This window comes from Falco peregrinus, chromosome 4 (assembly GCF_023634155.1).
Source record: "Falco peregrinus isolate bFalPer1 chromosome 4, bFalPer1.pri, whole genome shotgun sequence".
Lineage (NCBI taxonomy): Eukaryota > Metazoa > Chordata > Aves > Falconiformes > Falconidae > Falco > Falco peregrinus.
In genome coordinates this window covers 56182421-56209545 of record NC_073724.1, presented here as the reverse complement: position 1 = coordinate 56209545, position 27125 = coordinate 56182421, and the positions used below count along the sequence as shown (strand labels likewise).

General features: G+C 40.9%; 1 protein-coding gene across 2 annotated transcripts in view; it reads left to right on the top strand.

The window, feature by feature from the left end:
* The window catches only part of EDAR (ectodysplasin A receptor), a 73361-nt gene extending 47699 nt beyond the window's left edge, over window positions 1–25662 (top strand). Inside the window, exons 4-12 of one of the 2 annotated variants that reach the window (XM_005228650.3) lie at window positions 960–1141; window positions 5896–5981; window positions 16196–16282; window positions 17412–17537; window positions 17626–17700; window positions 18000–18072; window positions 18786–18945; window positions 21912–21972; window positions 23361–25662. In XM_005228650.3, coding sequence (XP_005228707.1) covers window positions 960–1141; window positions 5896–5981; window positions 16196–16282; window positions 17412–17537; window positions 17626–17700; window positions 18000–18072; window positions 18786–18945; window positions 21912–21972; window positions 23361–23680 — 1170 coding nt within the window. In that variant the 3' untranslated portion in view covers window positions 23681–25662. Of the gene's footprint in view, window positions 1–959; window positions 1142–5895; window positions 5982–16195; window positions 16283–17408; window positions 17538–17625; window positions 17701–17999; window positions 18073–18785; window positions 18946–21911; window positions 21973–23360 lie in introns of both variants that reach the window. The other variant, XM_005228649.3, reaches the window with a different exon arrangement.
* The last annotated feature ends 1463 nt before the right edge of the window (window positions 25663–27125 follow it).

Here is a 27125-nt window from a genome sequence, read left to right as displayed (position 1 = left end):
CGTGTTGTGGGAGCGAGGCACCGTACATGCACACTAGTAAACAACATCCCAGGAACAGCCTGCTGAAAGTGTTATTGTAAGAGTCATAAGGTAAAAGTTTCACACACAGTCTCTGCCAGTCCATTCTCATCTCAATAGTTATTTAAAAGTCTGATGCTGTTATTCCGGCGTGGTGTGATAAATTGGTTATTCTGGCATGCTCACTGGCCCCCCACACTGAGAATCTAATTTTGCTCTCCCGCTAAGATATTTTGGCACTAGAGGAACTTGGATGCTTCTGCAACATTTTAAATTATGGTTCCTAAGTAACCATTTGATTTACAGCAGATAATTGTTGCTTATTAAAAAAATAAATTACTGAAATCCTGTTTGGTTTTAATAGGATAAACATCCTATTGCAAGAATTTCACACAGTTGGTAGTCCAGAACAAGTATGCTTGAATAATAACCAGTTCGGTTTAGTTTTATTTAATCTAAACATAATGTTCAGCTGGGACATGTGAGTTCAGAGGTTACAAAATCTCATCCAAACATTGCCTTTTGTGATGTTCCCTCTGGGCTCTCCTAGCATGAAAGTAAGATTGTCGATATCCCTGCTGCAGCCATATTTCCCCTGTCATCTTCTCTGCTCTTCAGTTCTCAGTTCACTTTCTGTCTGAGCAGCAGCTGAAATTCACTTCTATTACTTGCTGGAATATGATAGAAAGAGCTATGGGGGGCCATGTTCAGGGAACACCGTGCTCCGCTTCCCTTTTTCGCTCCCCAGCACAGAGCGTGCTGCATCCTTATGCCCCTCCATGGACTTTTTGGGACAGATGCTAAGGGACAAAACACCACACTTCTTTCCCTTGGTGTGACGTTGTGCCGCAAAGCCAGCGGGCCAGGCTATGAACGCTCCCTTTTGCTAGAAGCCAGCACGCAGCACAAGCCTGCTTGTCAGTGACTTCGTATTGTTGCAGACATGTGGATACGGCACCAAAGATGAGGACTACGGCTGCATCCCCTGCCCTTCGGAGAAGTTTTCCAGAGGAGGTTACCAGATATGCAGGCGGCACAAAGACTGCGAGGGTTTTTTTCGAGCCACAGTCATGACACCTGGTGATCAGGAGAATGATGCAGAGTGTGGTCCTTGTCTCCCAGGGTAAGGGACTTAATTGCAGACCTTGGCTCTACCGAGGCACTGCAAAATACTTTTTTAATGTCAAAATACTTGACAGCCTCTCTTCACGTCCTAGCTGACTGTAGGTGCAATACTGGTGACTTATGCTTTTCAGTCTCTGCTAAAATAATACATTTAAATGTTTCAAAAGCATCGGTGAATGTAGTAAATCAGAATATGCCATTAGTCTTACTGAAATCTCACTGAAGAAACAACTGTTGGGAACAACTAGAAAAGCTGAAATTTCTCTCACTAGAAGTGGAAAGGGAACAGCTCATATACCCAAGCGCAGGTGTGTGCTGCTGTTTTAGATGCTCTCAGAAGTCCAGCTTGGCCTCCAGCTGCCGCTTCAGGGGGCCACCTTGTAAGTCCTGCGTCCTACTAACGAGCTTCATGAAGGTGCCTTAGATACAGTGTTTAGGAACATAAAAAATCCTCTCTCCAGGTGTGACCAGCTAGCAGATTTGTTGGTAGTTGACAGCATTAGCTAACACAGCTGTTAGGTGAGATATACCAAGGCATTTTAGTCTCTCAGGGTCTTTCCTAGCCAACAGAAAGGGGTCTAAAGAGTTGCTAACGCGGGGTGTGTGTGCTGTTGTTCAGAGTCAAAACAAGTTCCAGGGCTGGATGAGGGGGCTTATAATAGATGCTGTTTATTAAGTCCATCTTTTTAATGGTCTCTTATGCTCAGGATAATTCTGATAGCAATGGTGAGAAAGCAATTGCTACACTGAATATGTTAGCAATATATTCTTGATTATATTACCTTTGAAAGTCTGCAACCCCAAGCATACACCTGCTTTCTCAACAGTTTTTGGTAGGGTGAATAAATACTCTAAAACACCACCTCACCTGACATACCTTTGCAGGTTCTGCCAGTGTGGCTCTTTGGTTTAGAGAGTAATGCCTGCTGACATTTGGCTTTGGGCAGTTTGCAGACACTGTATAACCCACACCACTTACAGTGCAGGAAACCCTTTTAAAAAGGCCCTGCAAGCTTCCAGGTTTATTACATCAGTGAGCCTGTGTGAAATTTTCACAGTTTACAAATAAGAAGAGGGGCTTGTCTAGCTGCCAGCTGAACAGACTGATGATGTGATTTGAAAAGAGCTCCCTCTTGATGTCCCCTCATACATAATAAAGAGCAAGAAAGTTAAATAGTGGCTACAGTTGCTGTTCTGCAATTTTTGTCAGGGCTAATGAGGTCACCTAGGTGAGAGCAGGGTGCTAGCTGAAAATAATCAGCTTGCACAGCTGGTGCTTGGGGAATAATCTCAAAATACTGTGTTTGCACAGGTGTAACCTGTAGCAGAAACTGGCCTGCTGGAGTCTGGCTGCGTGCTGCTCTGTGTGTGACTCTCAGGTCTTGAGAATGTTTGGCAAAGCCAGCAGTTAAGGAGAAACACCCTCTTCCTCTGAGTTTGAAGAGATGAAATTCTTGAGATAAATTAAATATGAGCTAAAAGAAGTTCTGAAGCTGCCTTAACTCCTTGTGCGACTTAGACACCCCAGAGGTTGCTCCTGTGGGATGGCGGAGAGAATGCAAAGCCCCTGCATCAGAGCAGAGAGCTGGCGAGTGGCATGGACTGAGCAGCCACCCTTCCCTGTTGGCCCTAGTGGCACCGGGACAGCCAGGTGGCAGGGTGAGTGGCAGCTGGCACAGTGCTCCCTTGCCCAGGCAGTAAACCTCAAAGAGTCCCCGAGGCAGTGGGAGGGAAAAGCCAAGGTTTCCATTTCCATAGGATTGTGCCTCCATAACGCGCTGCAGACCTTCCCCAAGTAACAGCCACGTGCCACGATCTGTATTTAGGGGCACCTCCCCCCTTTGCTCTTTGTCACCCTCTCAGTAAAGCAGCCTGAGGAAAAGTTGAGCATGTGGCGTATTCTGACCAAAAGGGTCTATCATTTGCCTTAAAATAGGTGCTGGAAAATTACATATTTTCCCCTCTATTTTTTCACTATTATTGATGATCAATTTTAGGGAAGAAGGAGACCTTTGGTACAAGAGCATGGGTCATCCACTGCTGATCTGTGTACAGGTTCCCTTCCATGTAATATAGGAATAACACTATTTGTCATGCTCACAAGAAGAATGCAAGGCTGTGACCAGGGAAGAATGTAAAGGCTTAGCTCCAAAGCTATGATCCTTAAAACTGAAGTTCAGCTGCCAGTGAACTCTGGAGGTACCTAGCCCTAACCTCCTGGGACACTGCAGACTTCATCCTCCGATTCTGGCCAGAAGCTCTTCCATCTTGTTAAACAAGACAGGTAAAGAATGTGGAATCTAGGTGCAACTCGGACTATTTCCCTCAATCCATTAGGTAGGTGTTCCTGGTTTGGGACTGAAGTCATAACCAACTAGGAGCAGCCACAGCATGTCAGAGCAAGGGTCCCTCTAGCCTGGTCATCTGTCTTCAGAAGTGGCCACGAGTGGAAACCCCCAGAGAAGGAATAACAATCCAAGTGTACATGATACATATCCCTCATGGTGTCTCAGCACCTATTTTCAGCTTGGAGCAAGTCTCTAGCCTCCTCACAAGATGGAATTGCAACGGGGTCATTTTCTTCCCCTTTTCATGAGTTTGTCCATGGTTACAGCAAATCCAGGTTCAGTTCTCTCCTCTGCGGTGTTTTAAGAGCAGGAATGAGCTCTTTCCTCTGTTTTCTGAATGGAAAGTGAATTTCTAATGAAATAAGAACTCCTTCCAGTTCTGGATTAGGCAGCAGATGCCTGCACCTATGTGCTCATCACCTCCCTGTTGCCTCTCTGCAGACTGTCCCCTGTTGAGAACAGTCGTTGTCCCCAGTCCCAGGTACCCTGGTCCTTGCAGGAGGGTAGACCTAAACCTGGGCCTAAGTCTCTTGAGTCTGACACGATACCGTGAAATTCGCCCTGAGATAAACCACCATGGGGTCAAGTGGGAAAACACTTGTCTGTTTTTCAGTCTAGCCTTTACTCTTGTATTTTACAGTTCAAAATCCGAGCCTGGCAGGTGCTAAGGAAAGAGAAAGAATAGTGGAAGAGTAAACACCATGAAAATTCACTATTTCATTCCTGGGCCACTTTTTCTCCACAGATAGTGATATAAAGGGATCAGACATTTCCAACATTGCCTTTAATATTTCGTGCATTGCAAAGTAGCCAGAAACACAAACCTGTTGCCAGCACTTCACAGAGGTGAATCATTGATGTTTGCAGCTGCAGAGCTTCCTACTTATGTGGGTGAACAGTTGCTTGCCATGAGCATCCTCTTCAGTTTTCTTTACATGTCCTCTACCACTCTGCATTGCGGTGAAAACCTAGAAATATTCCACCAGCTTGATTTAAGTGTCAGAAGGGTTGTTTGTCTTTCCTAAACCTCTGTAGCTGTTAGACTGTGGATCCTAACTATCCTGTATTTTTTTTATAGATTTGTATGTATCTTTGGCCCACCACTCTTCTTTTTTGTAGTTTGGCAGTCATTTCCTCCTTACTCATTAATTAATGTTACACTGGTCCCCATAAGAGAGGAAAGATGACTTCTGCTCCTGAGAGAAGGGTGGAGTGGCAGATGAGGCACAAGACACATTTGAAGGGAAGAGTTAGGGTGATCTTTTTAAAACTTTTAAGAAAGAAAGGAGGAATCATGTTCAGTTTATCTGCTCTCTGAGGTACCTCCAGCCCCTGTCTCCCCTTGCAACTCCGCATACTCCATTTCCTGGACCTATATGCCTTACTGGTAGGCTGGGTCATTCACTAATGACCAATTGATTTTGATAGGCAGTTTCAGCAGTAACTTGCTAACAATGCATGAATTTTCCAGAAAAAAAAAAAACTGCACATGCATTGACAGGTACATAGGAGCAGAAAACAGATTCCCCATTGCATAAAGTGTTTAGTATGTTAAGTACCTGTCTGCATAGAATGGATTATGAATTTATTCATTTCCTCATTAAAATTTGTAGTGATTTACAAGTGATTTGTAAAGACATATCTATAACACCAACTGTGTATGATTTTGATGTAATTTACTCATTAGGCTGCCTGTGGATCCAGTTCTTCCATAACCAATTACTTTGTTTCAACGCTAACTTTATTAGCAGCCCAGAAGTTCAAAGCATGAAAACTTTTCCTTCATGCTGCAATTCCATTATCAAGGACTAACTTACAAACTATACAGCAAAGAAGAAAAAAAAAACACCCAAAACCAAGAACAGCAACCACAAAAAAACCCCAAACCTGTAAAACCTATATCTGACTTTCCTTGTAAGGGTGGTGTTTTCCTGTATTTTTTATTCTGGTTTGGATCAGATTTGATTCTAATGTTAAGGAAATTATTATTGTGGTTTTTGTGAATAAAATTAGCCAACCATATACAACTGGTGGTCTTGCCTGAAAGGTTACTGCTTCAAAAAATAGCATTCCCTTATTTTGAAAAATCTTATTTCAGGGCATGCTGTAAACTGCAGCTTGAACTCAGAGGGGAGAATAATGTTGTTTTAGGCAAGGGTACTACTTCTTGTCATGTAGGCTTGATGGTTGATTAATTGTCTTTTAGGAGGAAAGGAAGAAAAGAAACACTGTCTCTATTCAGACAGTTTTTTTTAAAAAAAGAATAATCTTTGCATCAAATTGCTTATAAAAGGTTGTTTTTTTTTAAGTGATTTTATCTCAGTATAATTGGTTGCTGGTGAACCATGCTCAGTTGTAGCATATTATTTTACACTGTTTTGCCTATTCTTGCCCTTCATTTCAGTTACTACATGCTGGAAAACAGACCTCGCAACATATATGGGATGGTTTGTTACTCATGTTTGCTGGCACCTCCTAACACCAAGGAATGTAAGTGTTCCGTGATTTCTATGTATTTCATCTGGTCTTGACTTGGAATCATCTGGAAGCACAATATGAAGCCTTTCAGCGATGATAATTATGTTCAAACAATAAGTTCGTCTCCAGGAAAGCAATTTCTGCTTCCAACTAGCTTTGCCAGCAAAGGGAGCAAATGCTGAACATTTGGGGAGGGAACAGAATCTTTGATTTTAGAACCTGCTATTGTTCAGTTGTGCTCCAGTTGTCATCTGTTAAGACATACCATACGGGACTTGCTATGGTCACTTAACCTGTAGGTACAGGGAGTCACAGATCTGTGTATTTTAAAATTCAGTTTCAGTTCAGCTATGAAGAAAACATAGGACACTTTGTAGATGCTAGTAAAAATGCATCACACCTTTTCATATCCTTCGGTTTCAAAGTGATACAAGGGTTGATGTTGGCATGTAGTCAGCACTGATAAGAAAGCTAATTCTGTAGATTTAATTGATGAAAGAAGCTGTAGTTTGCTAATTGGAAAAAGCACGTATGTATGTGTGTGTGACATCCTAGCAGTGCCTATACACTTGCATGCCATGTACGTGCAATGGCTGACCCATCCTCATGCCATGGAGGGAAGGGACAATCATGCTCCAGTGATGTAATGCAGAGTCAACCCCCCATCCTCCTTTAGGGGGTAAAGAAAGAGAGAAAAAGAAGGAAAAATTAAGTTCTCTCTGAATGACCAAATTACTTTGACAACCCCTCAGAGAATCTGGAGCAGATCAGGAAAAATCCTGTCCATGTTCTGTTCTTTTAAAAGTCTTTATCACGAAAAAGAATTGCAACTTTTTGCCTGCTTGATTTGAAAGCAGAGGTTGACACAAAAGTCCTTTTGCATTTGTTTGTGTACATAAACAGCAATTACTTAGTTCAGATGCTGCTGAACTGTGTATCATCGGTGCTCTCTCTGTGAGCCACTTCAAAGGAGGGTAGGTCATGAAGAGCTGCCACCTTTCCTGAAGAGCAAGAGCTCAGATGAGCCAGGGGATAATTACCACCTCACAGAGCTCCTGGTGAGTGGTAACAGCCCAGGTGGAGGCATCTCCCTGAACTGTCTGCATGCAAAGTGGCTGGTCTGTTGTACAGCTGCTCACCCTGTTCGGCTGCAGAAACCCACCTGGTCCCGAGATGTGCACTTTGTCTGAGACAGCGGGAGTGGGCAGGGGCAGGGTGAGCGTGCTTTTGGGAAGATAAGGTCTCTATTAAGAGGTGAGGTAAGGGTGCTAGGGAGGACCCGAACCTGAGATGTGGGAAGAAAGGGGAGAAGTAAGTGAAAACATGAGGATGGGAGTGTCAGTGGGAGGTGAGGGTATGTGGTAAGAGGATGCAGGCACGCCTCCTCCTGCATGTGTGTGTAGGCTGGCTGCCCCACTGGTGGGAATACAACCATGCCTGCTGCTAGACGATAGCCAGAAATTAATCCCTTCCTCAGCTCCGATGGTCTGTCTGAAACACATGCTGAAATCAGTTTTTAGTAGTATCAGACATGTTGTAGCTTACTGATTTGGCAAGGAACTACCAGAAGATCTTAAGGCCATTGCTGAGATTGAAAACCAGATCTTTGTCTTTTCTAGGATACCTGGCAGAATGATATACAATGTGCTTAGTTCTGTGAGGCAAGTGTGAATTGCACAACTGATTAACCACATGCAATTTTGAACTCGATGAACACAAGAATAGAAATATATTATCTTTGAGAGGAATTTAGGCAGGTGCATAAACCAACAAATTGGCTGGGTACTAAGGTAGGAGAAACCTTAGTCCCAGAAAGAGTAAACATTACCATTTTAATCAAGTCTACGGAACCAACCATTTGATTACAAGTGTTCAAAAAGTGGGAAAGCTTCTTAAAATCCAAATTCCTCAAATCACGAAGCTCAGGTAATTTGGTTTATGATGTCTAAACCTCTGGACTCTGTTTGGAATGGCAGCTCACTAATACATAGGCAATAATGTGTTCTGCAGATGGAAAAGTCAGCCTTGCTACAGGAACCTCTTGAAAGGCTCGCCGTTGTTGTAGCAGGCAGCATAAAATCTGGTATCTGCAAATGATCTTTATCACACGTTTCACTGTCATCAGATTATACCAGTCAGAGCAAAGAAAAGGTGACATGTCAGTGTTGCACAGCTGCATAATTTTTTGAGGTTCGCAAATTCCAGACTCACCCAAGCACTGTGTTGTGAGCACATAACCTTAATGTGAGCACGCGGTTTCTGTCATCTGAAGGATAACATCAGTTCTTTGGTAGGAACAGTTCCTCTGCACGGAACAGCTTCTGCTTGTTGACTGGCTGTCATGGCGGAGGACCCAGAACAAGAGCTCCAAATGGTCCCAGGAATCTCTGTTCCTTCCTTGAGATTTTGAAGTAGCATCGAACAGCGCTCAGGAGCCTAAACCCACACCAAATGGGTGCCTCTGCCCCAGAGCTCCTTTTCTTCCAACACGCCTGCGTACAGTGCACTGCTGGAGAAAGGTGACCCAGTGGGTTGCAAGGACACAAGGATGGCAAAGTACTTACAAATAGGAAGTCGGGGGTGACAGGCTCTGGCTTTACACCCCTAGACAGAAAATGAGGGCAAATAAATCCCATTTCAGGCCTTCATTAGGTCCAAGACAGGGTTGGAGGGCAGTTGTGCTCTCCTTGGCTAGAAGAATACCTTGCTGGGGCAGTGCCTGGCCGGCGTGTTGCCCAGGGCCAGAAGGAAAGAGCAGCTGGGGGAAGTGTGCGTGTGCGCGCGCGTGTGTGTGTGTGTGTGTGTGTGTGGTGTATGTGCCGCTGCGTGGAAACTGCGCCGAGAATTTGCCTGATGATATATTTTATCTGGCAGAAAAGTACTTGGACTTGATCAAAGGGTAAACAAACAGCTTTCAACGCCAAGAACCTGCGGTGCAACTTTCGTCTCCTACACAGTCAGTAAACCCTGAAATGGCTGAGGAAACAAGATGAACACCCCATGCCCCAGCATCTGGAAGTGTTAGTGTAAAAAGGACTGGAAGTGAGAAAGAAATTCCCTGATAGGCCTGTGTCACTGTGTTTTCTTTTCCTCTCAAGGGACTTGAGGCATAAATAACACAAAATCACATGGAAAAGAGCTGGAGGAGAGGGAAGGATTTCACAGCAGTCAGAGATTTAATTGAGGCAAATGTATCACCAGGTTACCACGTTGAAACTCTGTCTGTGGACTGAAGGATGGAAGCAACAGTGTTCTGCAGCCTGGGAGGAATACCAGGCATCAGTGGCAGCTTGTGGACAGCCGGCACGTGTGAGGAAGGGGCTATGCGTATGTGAGCTGGAGGATGTGTGTTTTGTAGCAGGAAAGCTTTTTCTTGCTGGAAAAAGGGTAAACATCACTGTAACGACTGCACGTGTTTGTTTCTTGTGCACTGTGAAATGCCTGTGTCAGAATTCCGGCCTCTCAGCACGCCGCTTGCTCACTCCTACACCACCGTGTAGGAGCCTCAGGGCTACTCCGCCAAGCACAGAGGAGCACACTGCCAAAGCAGACAAGGTGCGAGAGCTTCAGCTGTGCATGAAGCACATCATGAGCCATCAGTGGCCCTTGCTGACACTAAATTGGGATATGACACCTCTGTGATAAATAACAGCATTGCAAAAAGTAGGGGAGGCACGTTTTCTATGCAAATCAAAGAATGAAGGTAATGAGCATCAAACCACTTTAAGATGCGGCTTCCCACAGTTAATGGTGCTGGATTTTCTGTCAACACCTCTGGAACTGGAGTCACTTGAAGCATCTGACTACACAGGGTCGTTTTGTTGTGCATCCTTTCTTTTATCCAGCGTAAAAGTATATGCAAAAGACAGAAGACTTAAACGTATACGGAGTTTCTCTGGCAGAGAGTACAATTACTGCTGGAGGACATTTTTGTCTTTTAGCAGCTGCACCTCTCTGTCAGTTTATGTATATTAACTCCACTGTTCTCTTCAAGCTTTGATATTTGCAGTTCCAGTTCAAAAATGATGGAGGAAAACAAAATCAAACCCTGCTACAAAAACTTGAAGACCATTTACTCTGACGTTGTATTTACGCAACTACATCAAATACACAAATCCTTTTCCACTCACGGATTATTGATCTAGAGAACTTTGGCAATTGATTGAGGGTTTTCTTTTTAGTCTACCGGACCTATTTCTAAGTGTGTATGGGCACAAAATATTGTTATGTCTCTCACCCTTTTTTGCTTGTTGTGTATACGAAAACAGCTGCAATAATCAATCTGTGTAGGTTTTTAAGTCTAACACCTACCAATGATGGCTTAGGAAAATTAAAAACAAACAAACAAAAAAGTAAGGAAAAAAAAAGAAAAAGAAGAAAGGAAAACATATGTAGTCAAGTTGTTTTTTAATTACCAGAGAGAAAATGGCATCTAGAAACAGAAAAGATCATTTTTTATTATTGCATCATTAGAACTTCAGAAACAACTAAACAGATGAGATGGAACAATTGACTAAACAGGCTGATGGCTTCGTGTGATGAGCTGTAATCAGGGGGTCACGTCCATACCCGTATACTGAAGACTGAGAATTCAGCCTCCTTCATTGAAATGCTTAGCACAAACAAGCCTAATGCCAAAAGCACTTGTATCACTGAAAAATAATTCTTTCAGAGATTTTTATTTTAACTCTCCATTCTTTGTAACATCACTAATTTTCTTTCCTTGCCAGTTTTGTCCTTTTGTAATACAATCAACATCAGGACTTCTTTTTCCTGCTGTTTCAAATTATGCTTACAAATGAATAGGCTTGTTAGCTGAGGCTAACAAACTTGTGTGTGTGTGTGTGAGTTGTTTGATCTCTGAACACTCCATTCCTCTTCACATGTGGAATGGGAGAAATGTTGAAGGCAGTGCTTTATTGTGCACCGGTGGTATGGCCTAATTCTCATCCCCTTAGGGTTTGTCTATATTAGGAAAGGTACCTAATCTTAGGACAAAATTGGCCAGCCTCAGCCATAAACTTTCAAGGGGAGAAATCTAAGAAGCGAATACGGGGTTTGATGTCTTCAGTTGTTGGAAAAGCTGGGCCCAGGTACCACTCGCGAAGGCATCTGGTCCCGGTGCAGTTCCCCTGAAAGAAAACTCCAATGCCTGATGTTTTCACCCGTGCCAGAGCTGCAGCTCCCACAGCAAGCACCGCCTGTCCGTGGGAGATGTTGCAGGTTTCTGCAGCATCCCTCTGCCCAGGCTCATGAGCTGCAAAACCTGCAGAGCTGCAGCATTCCACCACTTGTACAGGCTGGCCACCACGCGCAGGGGAATGAGCGTGGTTCCTTGCGGCTCCATTCTCTTCCTTCCAATGCTCTGAAGTCACTGTAGTAAGGCTTAAAAGGCAGTTATCTCCTTCGTACTGCACAGAGAGAGAAGTGGCAACACTGAATTCCTGGACATAGGCTTAGTTCATGAAGCATGTGCCTATGACCTTCCAGTACTGTGCGATGATTACAGCTCCCAGTGAATCCTAACCAAAACTTCAACAGATTGACAAATAAATTGTCAGACTAAGGCCACGTGGCCTATAATTGTCACCATTTCCCTGCCCCGGCAAAATAAAAGGAGAGAGACATAAAATAGTTAAAGACATTACAGAGAGACAATGCATAACATATTTCCTTTTATGTGTCTGAACAGTGGTGGTTACTTACAGTGAGAATGACCAGATTGAAAATAAAAGTCTGGGGGAACTTAGCTGTCACCATTTTTAGGAGGTTCAGTTTCAGGAATTAATTAATTTCACTCTTCCTGGTTTAATAACAACCTACACTAACTGAAGTATCTGCCTGTGGCTGCAGGAAACATTGGGGGAACTTGTCTTATAGGATTCTGTGTGTCCCCTGAAAATAAGACTGTTATTAGTGATTTGCAGAATTTTAAGAGTTGGTTCGTGTTTGATTACCGAAGTCTTATGTAGACGCCTTACAGAGTGGCTTGGCTTTGCTGCTTCAGCTTCCATGACTTGCCAAGTGCACAGGGTTTCCATTTGAAGTGTTGTTTCTTTAAGTCTGAAACCAAACCTGTAAGTACCTGAATATAAATTTACATTAATTTGAAAATCCTGACTTCTGCTTGCTACATATCTAGGTCTTTATTTATGACTAGGTTTAGTTATAACCTAGTTTTCAATTACTTTGTCAGCCATAAACTGTCTAACTTTATTGAGTTTCAACTCAATATAATTTATTTTTCATCTCATATTCCAGGCTGCTAGTTATTTATTTGTGTGTGTGTTTTACCTTACTTTACTCTTGTAAAACAGTCTCGCTGGCCCGAGCAGCTCGGCTGGCAGTAGTGAGTGTGCGGTGCCGTTGCTGAACGGACCGTGGCTGTGAGAAGAGGGATGCATCAGGAGAAAGCAAGCTGCACTCAATGGCAAGAAATAGATGCATATATACACAAAGACATTTTAAAAACGCTTCTTATTTCAGGATCACTCTGATAGTCTGTTGTATACACACTTTGGGTGTTTCTAGAACATATTATTAAGTATTCAATAAACTTTATAAAAAGCTGTTGCTAGTTATGAGCAGCAGTTCTCTGCATGGACCAGTAAGCTGACACCCACAGCAACATATGTCAAGAGCACATATGGTCTCCAACTGCAGCAGATTTTATTCACTCACAAACACTTGCAAGGGTTCATGTTGGTAAAACTTTCTTCCCTGTGCCCTTCTCTCACAAATCTGGTAGTTTTGTTTGTCACTTCATCTCGTAAGTCTGTCTCGAGATACATGAACTGTAATAGTCCTGTTACATAAAGCAGAAAATTCTTTGAAACAAAAAACAAACAAAAAATGTTATTGCTCAACATTTGTTCACTATGAGGATGAAAGGCTGGCTGAATGGGAATTTAAGTTAAAGCTATCTTTTGAGTTCAAAAACCCCAAACGAGAATACAGATCCAATTGTTCTTTTAAACAAATTTTTTTTAAAAAATGAGACTGTATTTAGACTCCAAGAAAGTTATAACTAAATTACAATGTTTGAATAAAAACATTTATAATGCAAAAGCTGACCAATCTTCAGTGATAAACTTTTTTCCTAATGTCTTTATCACATTCCTGCAATATTACCTACAGGTGTCTAGGAATATAAACCACTCTCTTGCACAGCTGTATTACAGCCATCTATCTTTTTTTGTGCTTAAAATAAAGTTGTTTCCATATGTTGCACTGTAGCACCTTAGGATGTCTCTGCCTGAGCTATATCTAAGTCTTTATAGATTATGGGAGTGTCACCTATATAGGAACCAGAATTAATAATGTGATCAGGATACAAAACTGGATGTGCACAGCTGATATTGCAGTCATGTTGTAGTGCTGGACGGGGAAAAAGCAGCAGCTGAGTTCTGTTTCTTTTTGCTCACACAAAACCGATATGAAATGAACTTCTGCAGAAGCTGGCATTTTTGGTTCCTCTTGTAGTGCAGGTGCACGAATTGGCACTTTCTTCTAAGCCACATCTAAAGAAAAATCTTGGCCCATAATGAATATGCCAAATTATTAAATTTGATAATAGGCTTAAAATATGCATAACAAGTAACCCCCACCTAGGCATATGTAAAAGGCCACCACGTTCTAGCACCAGCCTTGATTTTGCCATAACAGGCACTAAAGAACAAACAAGGTGGGCCTGTTCCCATGCAAAGAAAATTCTGCACGTAGGCTCTGGAGCTCACTCTTGTGCACAGGAGAGGCACATGTGTGCACGTGCGTGTGCACATGGCTGGGGCAGCATGCCGTATCCCCACGTGGGGCAGAGCCGACTGAAGCATGATAATGGTGTTGAATGAAGAACGGATGATCTTCCTCCTTACTCTTCCCATGCTGTGTGCTGCTGCATGACTTCCCACTATGGAAGGCTCTACTCCCTTTTAGAGACAGGTGAAAAACATGAGGTTTTTCATGGGTTTTTTGGTATCATGAGATACCAAACAATAGAAAGATTGATTAGGCGGAAATACTTCAATGATTACGTATTTCAGATGAAGGAAAAGAGAGAGAGGAGAGTTTGATAAAACTTGCTTCTGGAGGAGACGAGCTGAAGCTTGTTAGATAAACTCCACACAGACAAAGCAGCATGGCTTGCCCGTGTCGACTGAAAGGCAGTGTAAGAAGAGCTATTGTTGACTTGTTGCAGCTTGCAAGGACTGCACAGAGTTACAATTGGCTGTAATTGCATTTGCCAGGGGGACTGCAAGAATAGGCACAAGCTGGTAGCTACAGACATGAAGTATGGGGCTACAGCACTGGCCACTTACTAAACTTCCTCTGATGTCCAGCCATGATGAGTAAATACAGAGGTCGAGACCAAGGATGACTCACTCAGTTTTGTGAAGAACTGCAGAAAATTACCTGTCTTTAATCTCTGCTACATGCAGATGACATCTTTATCTAATGATACCTAGATGGCCTACTGCTGTATTCAGTTCCTGGAGCTTGTAACTAACTCTTCTTAGAAGGATGTTTGTCACAGAGAAGGGACCAGAGGCAAGAATCTGCCTGTCATTTATGTAATATGAAAAGCATCTGAATTAACAAAATAATGTATTTAAAGCTTTATGAAAACACTTCTCCAGTTTGAAAAAAAAAAGCCTAATTATAATAAATGAATCCATTTCCTTCCAACAAATGAGGTTTGAAAGAAGTTTTACCATTGTTAAAGGAAATTTCCTTTGAAGACATCTGCAACTCATACTTTGTGGCCACTTTAAGTGTACATTTCTCATTCACTACATGCAGCCATATTTTATGTTAGGTAGTACTTTTTTTTTTCTTTTTAAACAACATTTCCCTTAATTTGAAGAACATGTATATTGCTTTGTTCTTAACCATGGAACATTTCTCAGACCATTCCAGACCACTTAATTTCCTGCAAAGTTTACCTGGTGGGGCTAATTTCTCAGAATATTTACTGGGTGAAAAGAACGGCACAGTTAGTTCTCAGCTGCTCTAGCTGCCGAACTAGCTTGTGGAGCCGTGGGCTGTGTGCACCTTACCAGATGACTGGGACAGTCTTTTGTCTTCAGGTCTGCTGAATTTAATTATCACTGGGCTTTTTCCATAGCTAACACAAAGCAGGAGGGATTTCATACCCCTTCCAAGCAGAAGGTGGTTTTCAGTGTCTGTTGATAGTAGCTGTTTGTATTACCTGCTTAGCAATGATATCAAAGTTTATATGAGAATGAAGAGAATGTTTTCTCCCAGGCCTCATGCTCTTAATCTGTTTTGAAATGCTATGCCAAGAGCATCTTGTATGAAAGCATTCCCACCAAAAGTCTTATTCCCAATACTATGTGGTATTGTCAAAATATGTTGATTTATGAGTTGGTCTACCGCTTTGAAAACTTGGTGGATGACACCATCTGAAAAATTTATATTAACTTTTAAACTTAACTGTAGAATTTACACATGAAAACTCCTATTGGACAATCTCACTCCTCTGCCAGCATGAAGTATTCCTCTGAGTCCTTCATTTCACTGTTTTGGTGGATTTGCCCCCTCCCCAGAACACAGATTTGGACATGATAAGAAACGTACTGCCCAGCTAGATTGCAGGAAATTCTAGTATTCCCTGTTATGATAGTAAAGCTCCAAGGAACAAAGAGGCATTCAACACTATTATTTGCCACCTTTCCTAGGTTTCCCTGTAGGGTGATGAGGTTTTGCATACTGTCAGAGTTTCACAATGATCCTGCTAAGGAAGGATGCTTGTGAGAAGCACTACTTTGATGAATCTACCATCTGGTACTTGGGGTCTGCAGTTGCGAATAGTGGAGTGGGGGTTATAAACAGTTTGAGTCATCGGCTGGATCCTGGGAAACTTTCTGCTACCCAGGAAAGATCTGTTATATAGGAATCACCGTATACCCTGCCTGTGTCTGAAGATGCCTGGGTTTCTTCTAAGTTCAAAACCATTCAGGAGCTTTGACTTCTTCCACTCCCTCTAGATGCTATGCAAAAATGTAGTCTGTAACACAATTTTCAACGTGCGAGAAATGCATATTGGGATTAGCAACATTTCAAAAAGCTAAGAGTTCATGGGTTCTTTGCTAATGAATGGGAAATGCAATCAAGCTAAGTAAAGTCTCTGTTTACTTGGGCTAAGATCTTCCTTTGGCTGAACAAAGTAACCGTGGAATTTTATGTCATTTCTGTTTATATTGTAGGTGCAGGGGCTACCTCTGGTATTTCAGCCATTTTCCCAAGTACCTCTGGCACAAGCACTTTCTCGCCTTACCAGCATGCTCACAAAGGTAAGAATGTATTCACAGATTTAATTTAGCAGCTGTTTTGAAAATGGCATCAGCAAAGTGCAACCAAACTGAAAATATCTATTGTGAATTTTATTGCCACTATTTCTGGATTTCTAATACTGCTGCTGAAAATAATTCAGAATGAATTTTGATTTCTTGGTTAATCAACACCACTGTTTTAGTCAGGTGGACTTAAAATGGACTTCAACTGTAGTCAGTAATGCCAGCAATAAATTGATCTTATTTGTAGCCATATGGAAATGGCACTATACCTCAGCAAAGCTTAGCTTAGACTGGTGAAAATAATTTAATACACGTATAGCCAGTGTTTTATTAAGCTAACACAAACAGTTCTTCAGCATGATTATTAGGTTTTAAAAATATGTGAACGTGAGAAGACACAACAGGAAAGATGCAGTTAATGAGGTACTGGCAATGCTGATCTTCCTGGTATTGTGTGGAAACATGATCACGAGGATCATGTTTTCAGGAAAATTAATGTTTCATGCATTTTTACATACCTGCCATTTTCTGCATCCTTTTGTGGCTTTTCAGTTCTAGTCTTTTGCATCCAAATTCTGCTTCTGAATACCTTTTCACATACCGTATTTTAAATTCACCTTCTAGCCACGCTGCATTTTAAGTCTCTGTTAAAAAAACATCAGTTCTTCTACATGTGCAGTGCATTTTCCTTTTTAATGCAAAGCTTTTGAGGAAGCCATAGTTATCAACAGTCATTTCAGCTCTCATCCCATTTGTTTATTTATTTTTTCTCTTTTCAGAAAGTAAATGTTAGGAAGGCTCCTACTCTTGTTTACATATAGCTTCCTATATTATTAGCAGATAATACAACTTTCTGCATCTTTGTATCTGATAGATCACACCATCAAATATATTTAATGAATAGTGTTAACTGCTCAGTACAGCATAAATGTCACAGTTTTGAAAAACTGTTAACTAGTTTGCCTTTGAGATGTAACAATAAGTTTTTCAATGTTTAACAAGTAACCAAGACTCAACTAAATGAGCATGCAGGATGTAAGAGTAGAGTGGATCACAATCTGTTAACTGCTCTCTGATGCTAAGAGTTGCTCCCTTATGAAAGTATTTGTTTTGTTTACTCCAGCAGATCTTTCAGGACAAGGACATTTGGCTACAGCTCTTATAATTGCAATGTCTACCATCTTCATAATGGCTATTGCCATTGTCCTCATCATCATGTTTTACATTGTAAAAACAAAACCTTCTGCTCAAGGTAATTGTTCAGCAAATGAAATTTTAGCTGCAAACACTATTTTTAGATAGCTTCTGAGAATAATTGGTATTATATTTTTATATTCTAGCCTGTTGCAAGAGCCATTCAGTAAAAAATGTTGAAGCTCAGGCTAACACACAAGAAGAGAAGAAAGAAGTACAAGGTATATATTGCTTTAGTTTTGTTTTTTTCTGTACGAGACACCATTGGGCTTAAATACTCTTAATTACCATAATTACAATTTCTTTTTTGAATTGTACAAAATCCATGTCAGTTTACTAAAGAATTGTGTATAATAGTTTTTGTACTTTGAGAATGTCATTTAATCCTCTGACAGCAATTAAAAAGGTAGCAGAGTGACTTGTGTTTGCAGTAAGGTTGCCAGCAGAACCAGCACTTGAGACAAAACACTACTTTGGAAACTCATTGCCAATTTAAGTTTCTTTAATTGTTGATCTACAGATAATGTTGTGATATTTTCTGAGAAAGAAGAGTTTGAAAAACTCACAGCAACTCCAGCTAAGGCTGTTAAAAGGTGGGTAAAAGACAAACGTACTTCCAGTCTGACCGAAGTGAGGGAGGGACATAGTCACCATTCAACCCGGTTACAGAGAAATACATGAAGAACAAATTAGATGGGTATGCTTGTAGTTTACTGCAGCAGGGAAAAGACTAGATGCCTTAGTAGACTTTCTCCCCTTCCATTTCTAACAAAGGATGACAGATGTTACCAAAGAGAAACCTGTGTCTTCCCCACTCCCTCTGGGACCAGCTCTTACAGCTCCATTTCCTCTTTTGACAGGTCCATTTTTGAGACCTGAGTGCTGTTCTTGCATACACACACTTAGTAAGGTTCCCTTTCACCTCTAGGCAGCAGGGGGAAAAACAGCTGCTCCAGGCCTTAAGGAAACTCTTCGTAGCATCATCTGGGTGGCACGGTGTGGTAGTTTTCCTCACCTTGTGTCTGCCTGGTGGCCAAACTTGGTTGGGTAACATGATTAGGGGGGGCTAAACACTGTCCTCATCTGGAAAATCCCTCTATAAAAGGATTCTTGAAAGCTATGTATGACTGTGTAGCTTGGTGGGCCTTGTATGTATGCCCTGAGCAGGTGAATGCAGTTACATTCAAAGGATTTCAGAAGAAAGGCATTAAGATGCTTCTATTCCATTACTCTAGGATAGCAAAAAGATGATCGGAGTCAACCCATGAGAGGCTTCACTAAGATAACAGTATCCTTCATTTTACAGTGAAAATGATGCATCTTCTGAGAATGAACGACTTTTAAGCCGTAGCATGGACAGCGATGAAGAAGCTGCAGTTGACAAGCAAGGGACTCCAGAGAGATGCTTGTTATCCTTAGTGCATTTGGCCAGAGATAAATCTTCTACAAGCAATAAATCAACTGGGGTAAGGCTCTTTTGAAATTTAAAAATGAAAAGCATTTTTCTGCATTGCTTTTTTTTTTTTTTTTTTTTTTTAAGAAAACAATATACAAACTATCACCCCTCAAAATGCATTATAGTGCAGACCAGACTAATTTACAAGAGCTTCTCCAGACAAATTTATTATAGAGTCTCATTTGCATAGTGACATATATGTACATAGATGCTGTTCAGGGCTGAAAAAATAAATTTCCTACAAGAGCAATAACGTTGCTATTTTGACTATCACATTTTATAGCCTAAAGAAAGAAAAAACAAGCAGCAACCCCCCAATATAGCTAATGCTAATATAACTAACCGCAATGCTACACTTACCACAGAAAATCCAAGATGGAAAAATAATGCAGCAGCATGTCTGGCTTTGTACGACAGCACAGCATCTGTGTACCTTGATCCAGTAGCATTGGTATTTCCATGGTATCAGGTTTTCAATAATATCTGGTGTTGTGCTTGGACTTTGTGTATAATTTTGAAAACCGCACATGTGCTTTGAAGGTCACTCCTGTGCTCTGAAAGACACGGTAAATCCACTGTTTGCTTTGCTCTGGAAAATCTTCACTTCATCCTGTTGAGTGTGTACTGCTTGGGGTGTTTTATCTCACTTGGAGTATTTCAAGGCATATCTAAGGCCACACCTCATCCACACAACTTTTTAGCTTACAATAACATGAAACTATTCTTAAAATGAAGATGTCTACTCTGATAGTTTTGATGGTTTTAGTTCTTCAAAAATAATTTTTAAATGGCAATAGCTAGTATAGAAACACATCATTAATATCAAACATCAGATATTTTAAGAATATAAAAGATTTAAAATGCATCTTTTAATGTTTGCATGTTTTAAATTGCTGGGATGGTTCAGCTCAAACTTTCTAAAATAGCTCATTTTTCAGCTGAGACCAGTCACACACAGTCTCACACAAGAGAAATATTTTTGTACTTGTAGACAGTTATGACCATCTGAAAATAACTTATTCCTCCAATGCTTTTATTTTAAAACTCAGTTTTAATATCTCTAAATATCCCACTTTATCATCCTTCTGTGTGCACCCGTTTGAAATTCCACAATACAAGCTGGATAGGCATGAAATTGGAACATGTAATAAGAAGCGGCTTACCTTTTAAAGACCATGTATAATAGATACATTCTCCAGAGTCATTTAGATGGGTTGCTCGTAAGCATGCCTGAAGCACAAACTATTTCTTCCGTACCTTCTGTTCCAACATACTTTTCATGGACTGGAGCCTGCTGACAAGGCTGAAGACAAACTGCAATGAAAGTGCAGATTGTGTCAAGACCCTCTGCTCTATACCTAAGATTTCACAATTAAGCCAGTTGCAAGAAGTTAGAAAAGCAGTAATTTGCTTCAGGCTGGGGAATAAGTATCATTTCTAGTACAGGAAAGAGTATTTAGTTATTGGACAAGGGTAAGCAAAGTTAGAGGCTTGCTCTTAACCAAGTGTGCTCCCTCCTGGTTAAAGCAAAAGCCATCACACAATGAGCTACCACACGGAGGATCAGCAGGCTCAGCTTTACCTGTTTGCTTTCAGCATAAGCTTTACAAATTCCCCATCTTCTGGCTCCAGTAAAAAAAGCATCCTACACAATGCATAATGGGCATAAGTCTTTAACCTCCCTTCTTGCCCCAAAAATGAGAAGAGAAGGAAAATCAGCATCCAGTAATTTGCTTAAGAGGAATTTTAATAAATCCCATTAAAAGAAAATTTTCTTTCCAAGGTTCTAAAACAGCTAATCCAGGCCTACAATAGCAAAACAACCGATTAAGCACATGTAAATTATACCAAGAATATGTGAACAGTCAGTGTCTGCATTGCATTGCCCTGCACATTTGCACAGTGTCTGTGCCTGCGAGACAGGCTTCGGGTGGAGCAGCCGCTTTGTGGTCTCCAGCTGCAAGTCTGTGTATTAATCCAAGTCATTGATGTGCCTTGCCCTTTAAAGCCCAAATAAACCGAGGAAAGTCTTTCCACAAAACAAAATACTGAAAGCAGAGCTTTTTTCCTAGCTGAGTTTGCAGTGAAAAGTGGCAAATTTGTGGAGATAATAGTGGCGTCCCATCAAAAAGACAGCTTTTCAGAAAGCTCAGTCCTAATGAGAGCTGGCAGAAGGATGATAATTCCAGTCCCTGAGAACTCATGACATTTTGACATTTGTTTTCACTCCACATTGAATCCAAAGCCAAACCTTGAGAATATTTTTGCTAAATGAAACTCTATCAAAATGTCCATTTTCAGCTTGGAAAATGTCAGGCTTTCAGTCTGAGTTTCTTTCTTGTCAAAAATGACTAGAGCATCCAGGACCTCACCCTGTCCAAAGCTTCACAGATTTTTATTTTTTTTATCCATCTGCAAAGTGTTTCAGATTCATCCAGGCAATATATCATGGAGGAAAATACAGTTAATTAGTAATGCACTAAGTAGTTCTATGTCAAATGACAGAAAGGAAGATTCCCTCCTCTACAGTCCTCTTAAGACTACTGGAAGAAGGCAATTTCAGTCTGAATTTAATTCCCTGCAGCCAGTCCTGTCCTGGTTTACCTGGTCATCCCTGCATTAACTGTCTGTGTGCGTGCTATTGGGTTTGTCCTCATTGTCAGGAGTTTGCTTCGGTCTGAAAGAGAAATAAAATATACAAACACTTGGAACAGAAAAGTTATTGATCTAAAAAAAGACTAGAAGATGGAAAGGAAGATTTCTAGCAGTGGGAAGTGAAATTGGAAATAGGTTTATGCTTCATGGAATAATTACTGTGTCCTTTTTCTTTGAGTCTTCAAAAGGGACCCTTGGGGACATGATGTGATAGCCCCTAGTGCCATGAAATGAAGGTCTCCAGCAGAATTTCCACTGCTGTCTACTAATTGTTTACTCCCATGACTGAAAAATTAATGAAATAAAACTCTTTTCATTTAGATTCAAAGCCGAAGGAAAAAGATACTTGATGTGTACGCTAACGTATGCGATGTTGCAGAAGGTGAGTGTACAAAACCTGTACCTATACTAACAACATGAAATTATATCGCAAGTGGTTGCTGTAAAATAAGAAAGGCCTCTACCTTCCTACAGAAAGTAGAAAGTCCCAATCTAGAAAAGACATTCCTATAGGCAGATTGGTACTCACTTGGCAGGGAGCCCCGTGGTGCCCTGAGCCCAGAGCTGTCCGGGCTGGAGCACACCTCGGCTTCTCTCCAGGCGTGTGCATGGGCTTCCTTCCCATGGAGAGCGGGAAGGGCAGTGTTGGGTTGTGCTGGGAGACACACACAGACCAAGTTGCAGAGAAGCATTCTGGCATTCCCCATCTAGAGGAAACCTGTTTGATTTATTTGGTTAGTTCCTTGGATAGCAGAGAGTAGCGATTTGGGAAGGGTCAGAACTGAAGGTAAGACACAAGTCTTGACCTACTCTGCTTCTCTAAATACTGTCCCACCCCTCACAACAAAAAATTGAGTTTCTAAGTTTTGTTTTAACCCTCTTTAACACTTGACTACCTAGACTGTTTTGGCAGAAGAGACATGAATTAATTTCCCTGCAGAACAGGAGACGTGACTGCACTTACTGCCCTGCTCCGCCACCCCATCCACCCCCAAAGACACACACACTGTGTGCATGTGTGTGTAGGAGTTTTCTGTGGTTCAGGGAGATCCATCTCCCACCAAATTACTGCTGCTGAGTACGAAGCAGGAAAACTACCGAAGCAGAAGACTAGTTAGGGGAAAATGCTGATTCTCTCCTCAGTTCTGTGACCATGAATATATAGAAAGAATGCCCAGGGGAAAAACAGCTTTTTCCCCACAGGCTGAATGTTAAATCCTCTCTAGACATTCAGTGATAGTGATGACAATCGAGCACTTGCAGAGACTTTTATGCTTGCAAGCATCTAGCATCACTGGTTCACCTCACTCCTCACATTCCTACAGAGGCAACTTCCAGTATGAAAGATGTCACAGCAGCTGCTCACAGAAGGCTCAGGGAAGGGTCAAACCTGTCTCTTGAGCTCAAACACTGTGCCTGATGTGCAGAGGTGTATTAATGGAATGCTCACTAGGGATATGGTTGCAGTATACTTTTTCTAATGGCTAGCAACTTGTTAAAGGAAGGGGCAAGGCCTTGGGAATTCATATGACCCATCTAACACTTTTTTCCCAGATGTACTCTAATTATTGTACCCTATTGTCTCTAGGAGGAATTAATTTGGTAATACACAACCATAACTTTGGAGCTAGACATACCTATCATGGACAATCACTTAAAGATTTTAGCTGTACTTATTGCTAACAGTATATACCGTAGTATTTTAATAAATGTCTTGACTAGTCAAGAGCCATGCACAGAGCCATCTGACAATAAACATCTCACTTGCAGGTCTGAGCCCTACGGAGCTGCCATTTGATTGCCTGGAGAAAACCAGCCGAATGCTCAGCTCAACCTACAACACAGAAAAAGCCATAGTGAAAACGTGGCGCCACCTTGCCGAGAGCTTTGGACTGAAGAGGGATGAGATAGGTGGTATGACAGATGGCATGCAACTATTTGATCGCATCAGCACAGCGGGTTACAGCATCCCAGAACTGCTAACCAAACTGGTGCAAATCGAGCGGTTGGATGCTGTTGAATCCTTGTGTGCGGATATTCTGGAGTGGGCACAAGCAATGCCTGCTCCTGAGCCAGCAGGGACATCCTGACATGCCTGCCTGGGACCCATGCTTCCACATCAACCACAAGAACCATGATTCCAGCAAGCACCATGTCAAAGACTTTGGACAAAAGACCATTGATGTTTCTTCCACATAATCGCTCCCAGTAACCAACGGGAAGCTCTTCTCTTTTGACTTTTTAAAAAAGTGAAGTTACACATCTACCAAAACAAGAGCAAGAAGCTTGGTATGAAACATGTCATTAAACAAAATGATCACGTTAAACAGTTACTGATAACGAGCGGACACACAAACATCCATTTTGCAGTCTGTGTATAAGTGCAGATAACCCTGCTGATACCCTTCCCACCTGGCCTTCAAGAAAGGCATGGAATTGCTTTCTGAAAATATTCCTGTCTCTTAGAGCTTCATTCAATGGTTTAATAGTCACAGTCAAAAGCAGTACCACAGCTACAGTATCAATACACATTAGGCACACACATTTCTATTGGCTCTAACATATTTAACATGTAACCAGGTTCCTTTTCTATACTTCCTATGGTTTTTTTGAATCTAGAAGTATGTGCATAGGTGTATATACACAGTCCTCAGATTAACTAACCATACTATATGAAAAAAAAGAGTCAACATAATCTACAGATTGAAGTGCTTCAAAACGCTGTACATAATGCACGTAAATGATCTCTTGGTCCATACTGACATTTCAGAAACTGTAAATTCAAACTGCTGACTTGCTGAGGACAAGCTGGTTAGCAAGTGGGCAGTGAAAGTTAGCAGACACTCCCTGTAAGTTGAGAGCAGTAAATTTTTCTCCTCTTCACCATTACAAAAAAAAAAAAAAAAAAAGGCAACAAAACCAGATTGTTCAGTACCATGAAAAATGTATTTTTCCAGTAATGGTATCTACATATCAAATTATATTCCAAAAAGAGGAATTACAGACAACAGTGGTGCATATTTGAAACTAAGAGCAAAAAGGGTAGATTTCTTTAGAGACACTTGAAATGCAGAGGAAAAAGTGTTTTTTAGATGTTATACTCTTGTAAACACTGACCATGAGCACAGAATCCACAAGTGAAAATGAAATCCTCTGGAAGGTAAAGCATTATTTTGAGTTTGTGTACAACAGAAATTAAACTTATTTTTTTTTTCCTTTTAACTAATCTCTGATTTTCACAATTGAAAGTTCTCTGAAACTTGCTCAGACTACAAATCAGTAGCTGTTACCAAACCTATTTGCTTGATTTATAGCTAAAATGAGTGATGACGGATTTCAACAAGTGCAACCACTAATTAAGAGACGTGTCAGTTACAAAGCAATACTTGTTAAATTCCAAAATGCATGACTGAACAAAATGCTATAAAAAATATTAACCATTACCCTGAAGTTAACAACCAGTATTCCATCACTTAGTAACCAGATCTTGTCTATGATGGTATCATACTTGCGTGGAACATTTAGTATCACCCTTTAACATCTATATTTAGTACCTTTCCAGCACTTGATTTGTACAGCAGAGGAAGCACATACTGCAACATAAAACCTGACCCACTCATTCTTCTTCCACCATTTCTTTCATATATAACACCCTTTTCATTAATTTGGATATGCCAAATTTGTTGAGAATTTTTACTTTTAATGAAGCAGCAAGCTGCACTTATTTGAACATTTAACTAGCGAACCGATGTTTAATTTAGGGTGCAATTCCTGTTGTCTTGAAATCAATGACAAATTCATACAGATTTCAACAGGCTTCAATAAGAGTTCTAAATCTGCTGACAACTCGGCAAACTTCAACAAGATTTTCAAGACTGAATTCGCAGTTTAGTACTATTGCTAGTAGAATAAAAAAGGGAAAGAAAAAAAAAAAGAAAACATGAAGATTCTATTTTTCTTGTGCCAGTGTGTAACTACAGTGTTATTCAGTGGACTGCCTCCTACACTTCACATGTCATTTAATAGTACACATCATTTATTTGTTTAAAAGAAGATACAGGAATCCTCTTTTTTATGTTTATTGGGCCATGAAAAGTTAGGGTCTTGAAATTGATGGTGCCAATGTGAACACAGACTATTTAACATTATTTTATTTAGTATACAGTATTTTTATTGTTACACAAAAGATGTACAGGAATGAAAAAATTTCCTGTAGATCTTGCCAAAGCTTACTTTCTAAGATTTTTGTTTAATGCTGTATATATAACTTATTATATTGTAAAGTATGAACATAAAATATCCTAATTAAAGAAAGAGGTCAAACACAGTTGCATTAGCCATTTCTTTGATTAAATCATATATTGCCTTATAAATCTGCAATTAAATGAGTTAGCCAAGGGCTAGCAGGCACATTCCTGTGGTATGGGAGCGTCTAGGTAACATAGACATAACATGAAGGAATCTTTGTGTTCCCATAGGATAGTGCTTCACTGCATTACACCTTGGAAACAACTGAAACAAAAACCATTTTGTCAATACAGTTTGGGTTTGATATTTCTCCTTGTAGGTACTACAGAAATGCCAAACTCCTAGCAACACCTTGGAGAAACCGTTTACATTATTATCTATGTATTGAGAGCTGGTACAGACTGTTAGACTGGTGACTAATCTTACAGTAGCAATGCTCTCTCATTAACGTCATTTCATTTTGCCTTCCTAAATTAGCAGTGCTACACCACATTATCAGAGAGCTTAACTGGAAGCCTTCACTGCCTGACAGGATAATTATGTTCATCCAATCTGAGGCTGCACTGGTGAGAATGCCAGCAGAACTGCTCGCTTCTACAAAAAATAGAGCACCAAGCTGCATTTCCCCCAGACCCTGGTGGCTAAGCTAAGACTTGTGGAGTATTTCATACAGATCAGACTTTTTCTAAATGTAAGAAACACTGTCCTACTTTAAAATCAGTTTGGGATTTTGTTTATTCAGACGCATATATTGGTTTTAGCATGATGAATACATTCTTGTTCCATCAAAGATTAAATGAGAGAAAGGCTACAGAAACTGCAACAAATCTTTGAGCTTGCCAGCTGGCTGGGAGGAACTGATGTTCTCAGTTTCACTTTACTGTCTTTTTACTCCCTGTTAACGTCGTGTGAAGCACACTCCAGCAGGCATTGCTGCATCTAAACACGTCACTGCCTGAAAGGCTTGAGGGTTCTGTTTTAATGTGCTTATGGACAGCCACCCAAAGGAGAAACTTTGCCTTCTCAGGTTTAACTTGACAAAGCACAAACTCGGGTCTGGATAAAATACCCCTGTCCTTCCACTGTGCAAAATAATAAAACAAAAACCAGAAACATAAAAATCAAACCACCTGAGAGCTTCTGTAGGATGTTCTCTTTGTTTTGATTTTTCCTTCTTTCTTTTTTCAATTTTTCATTCACGTGCAGTGCTTCAAGCACACCGGGATGTACTTGTGCAAACAGAGGTGCTTGCAGTGACGCTCATCTTGTGCTAAAGCAGGCATCTAA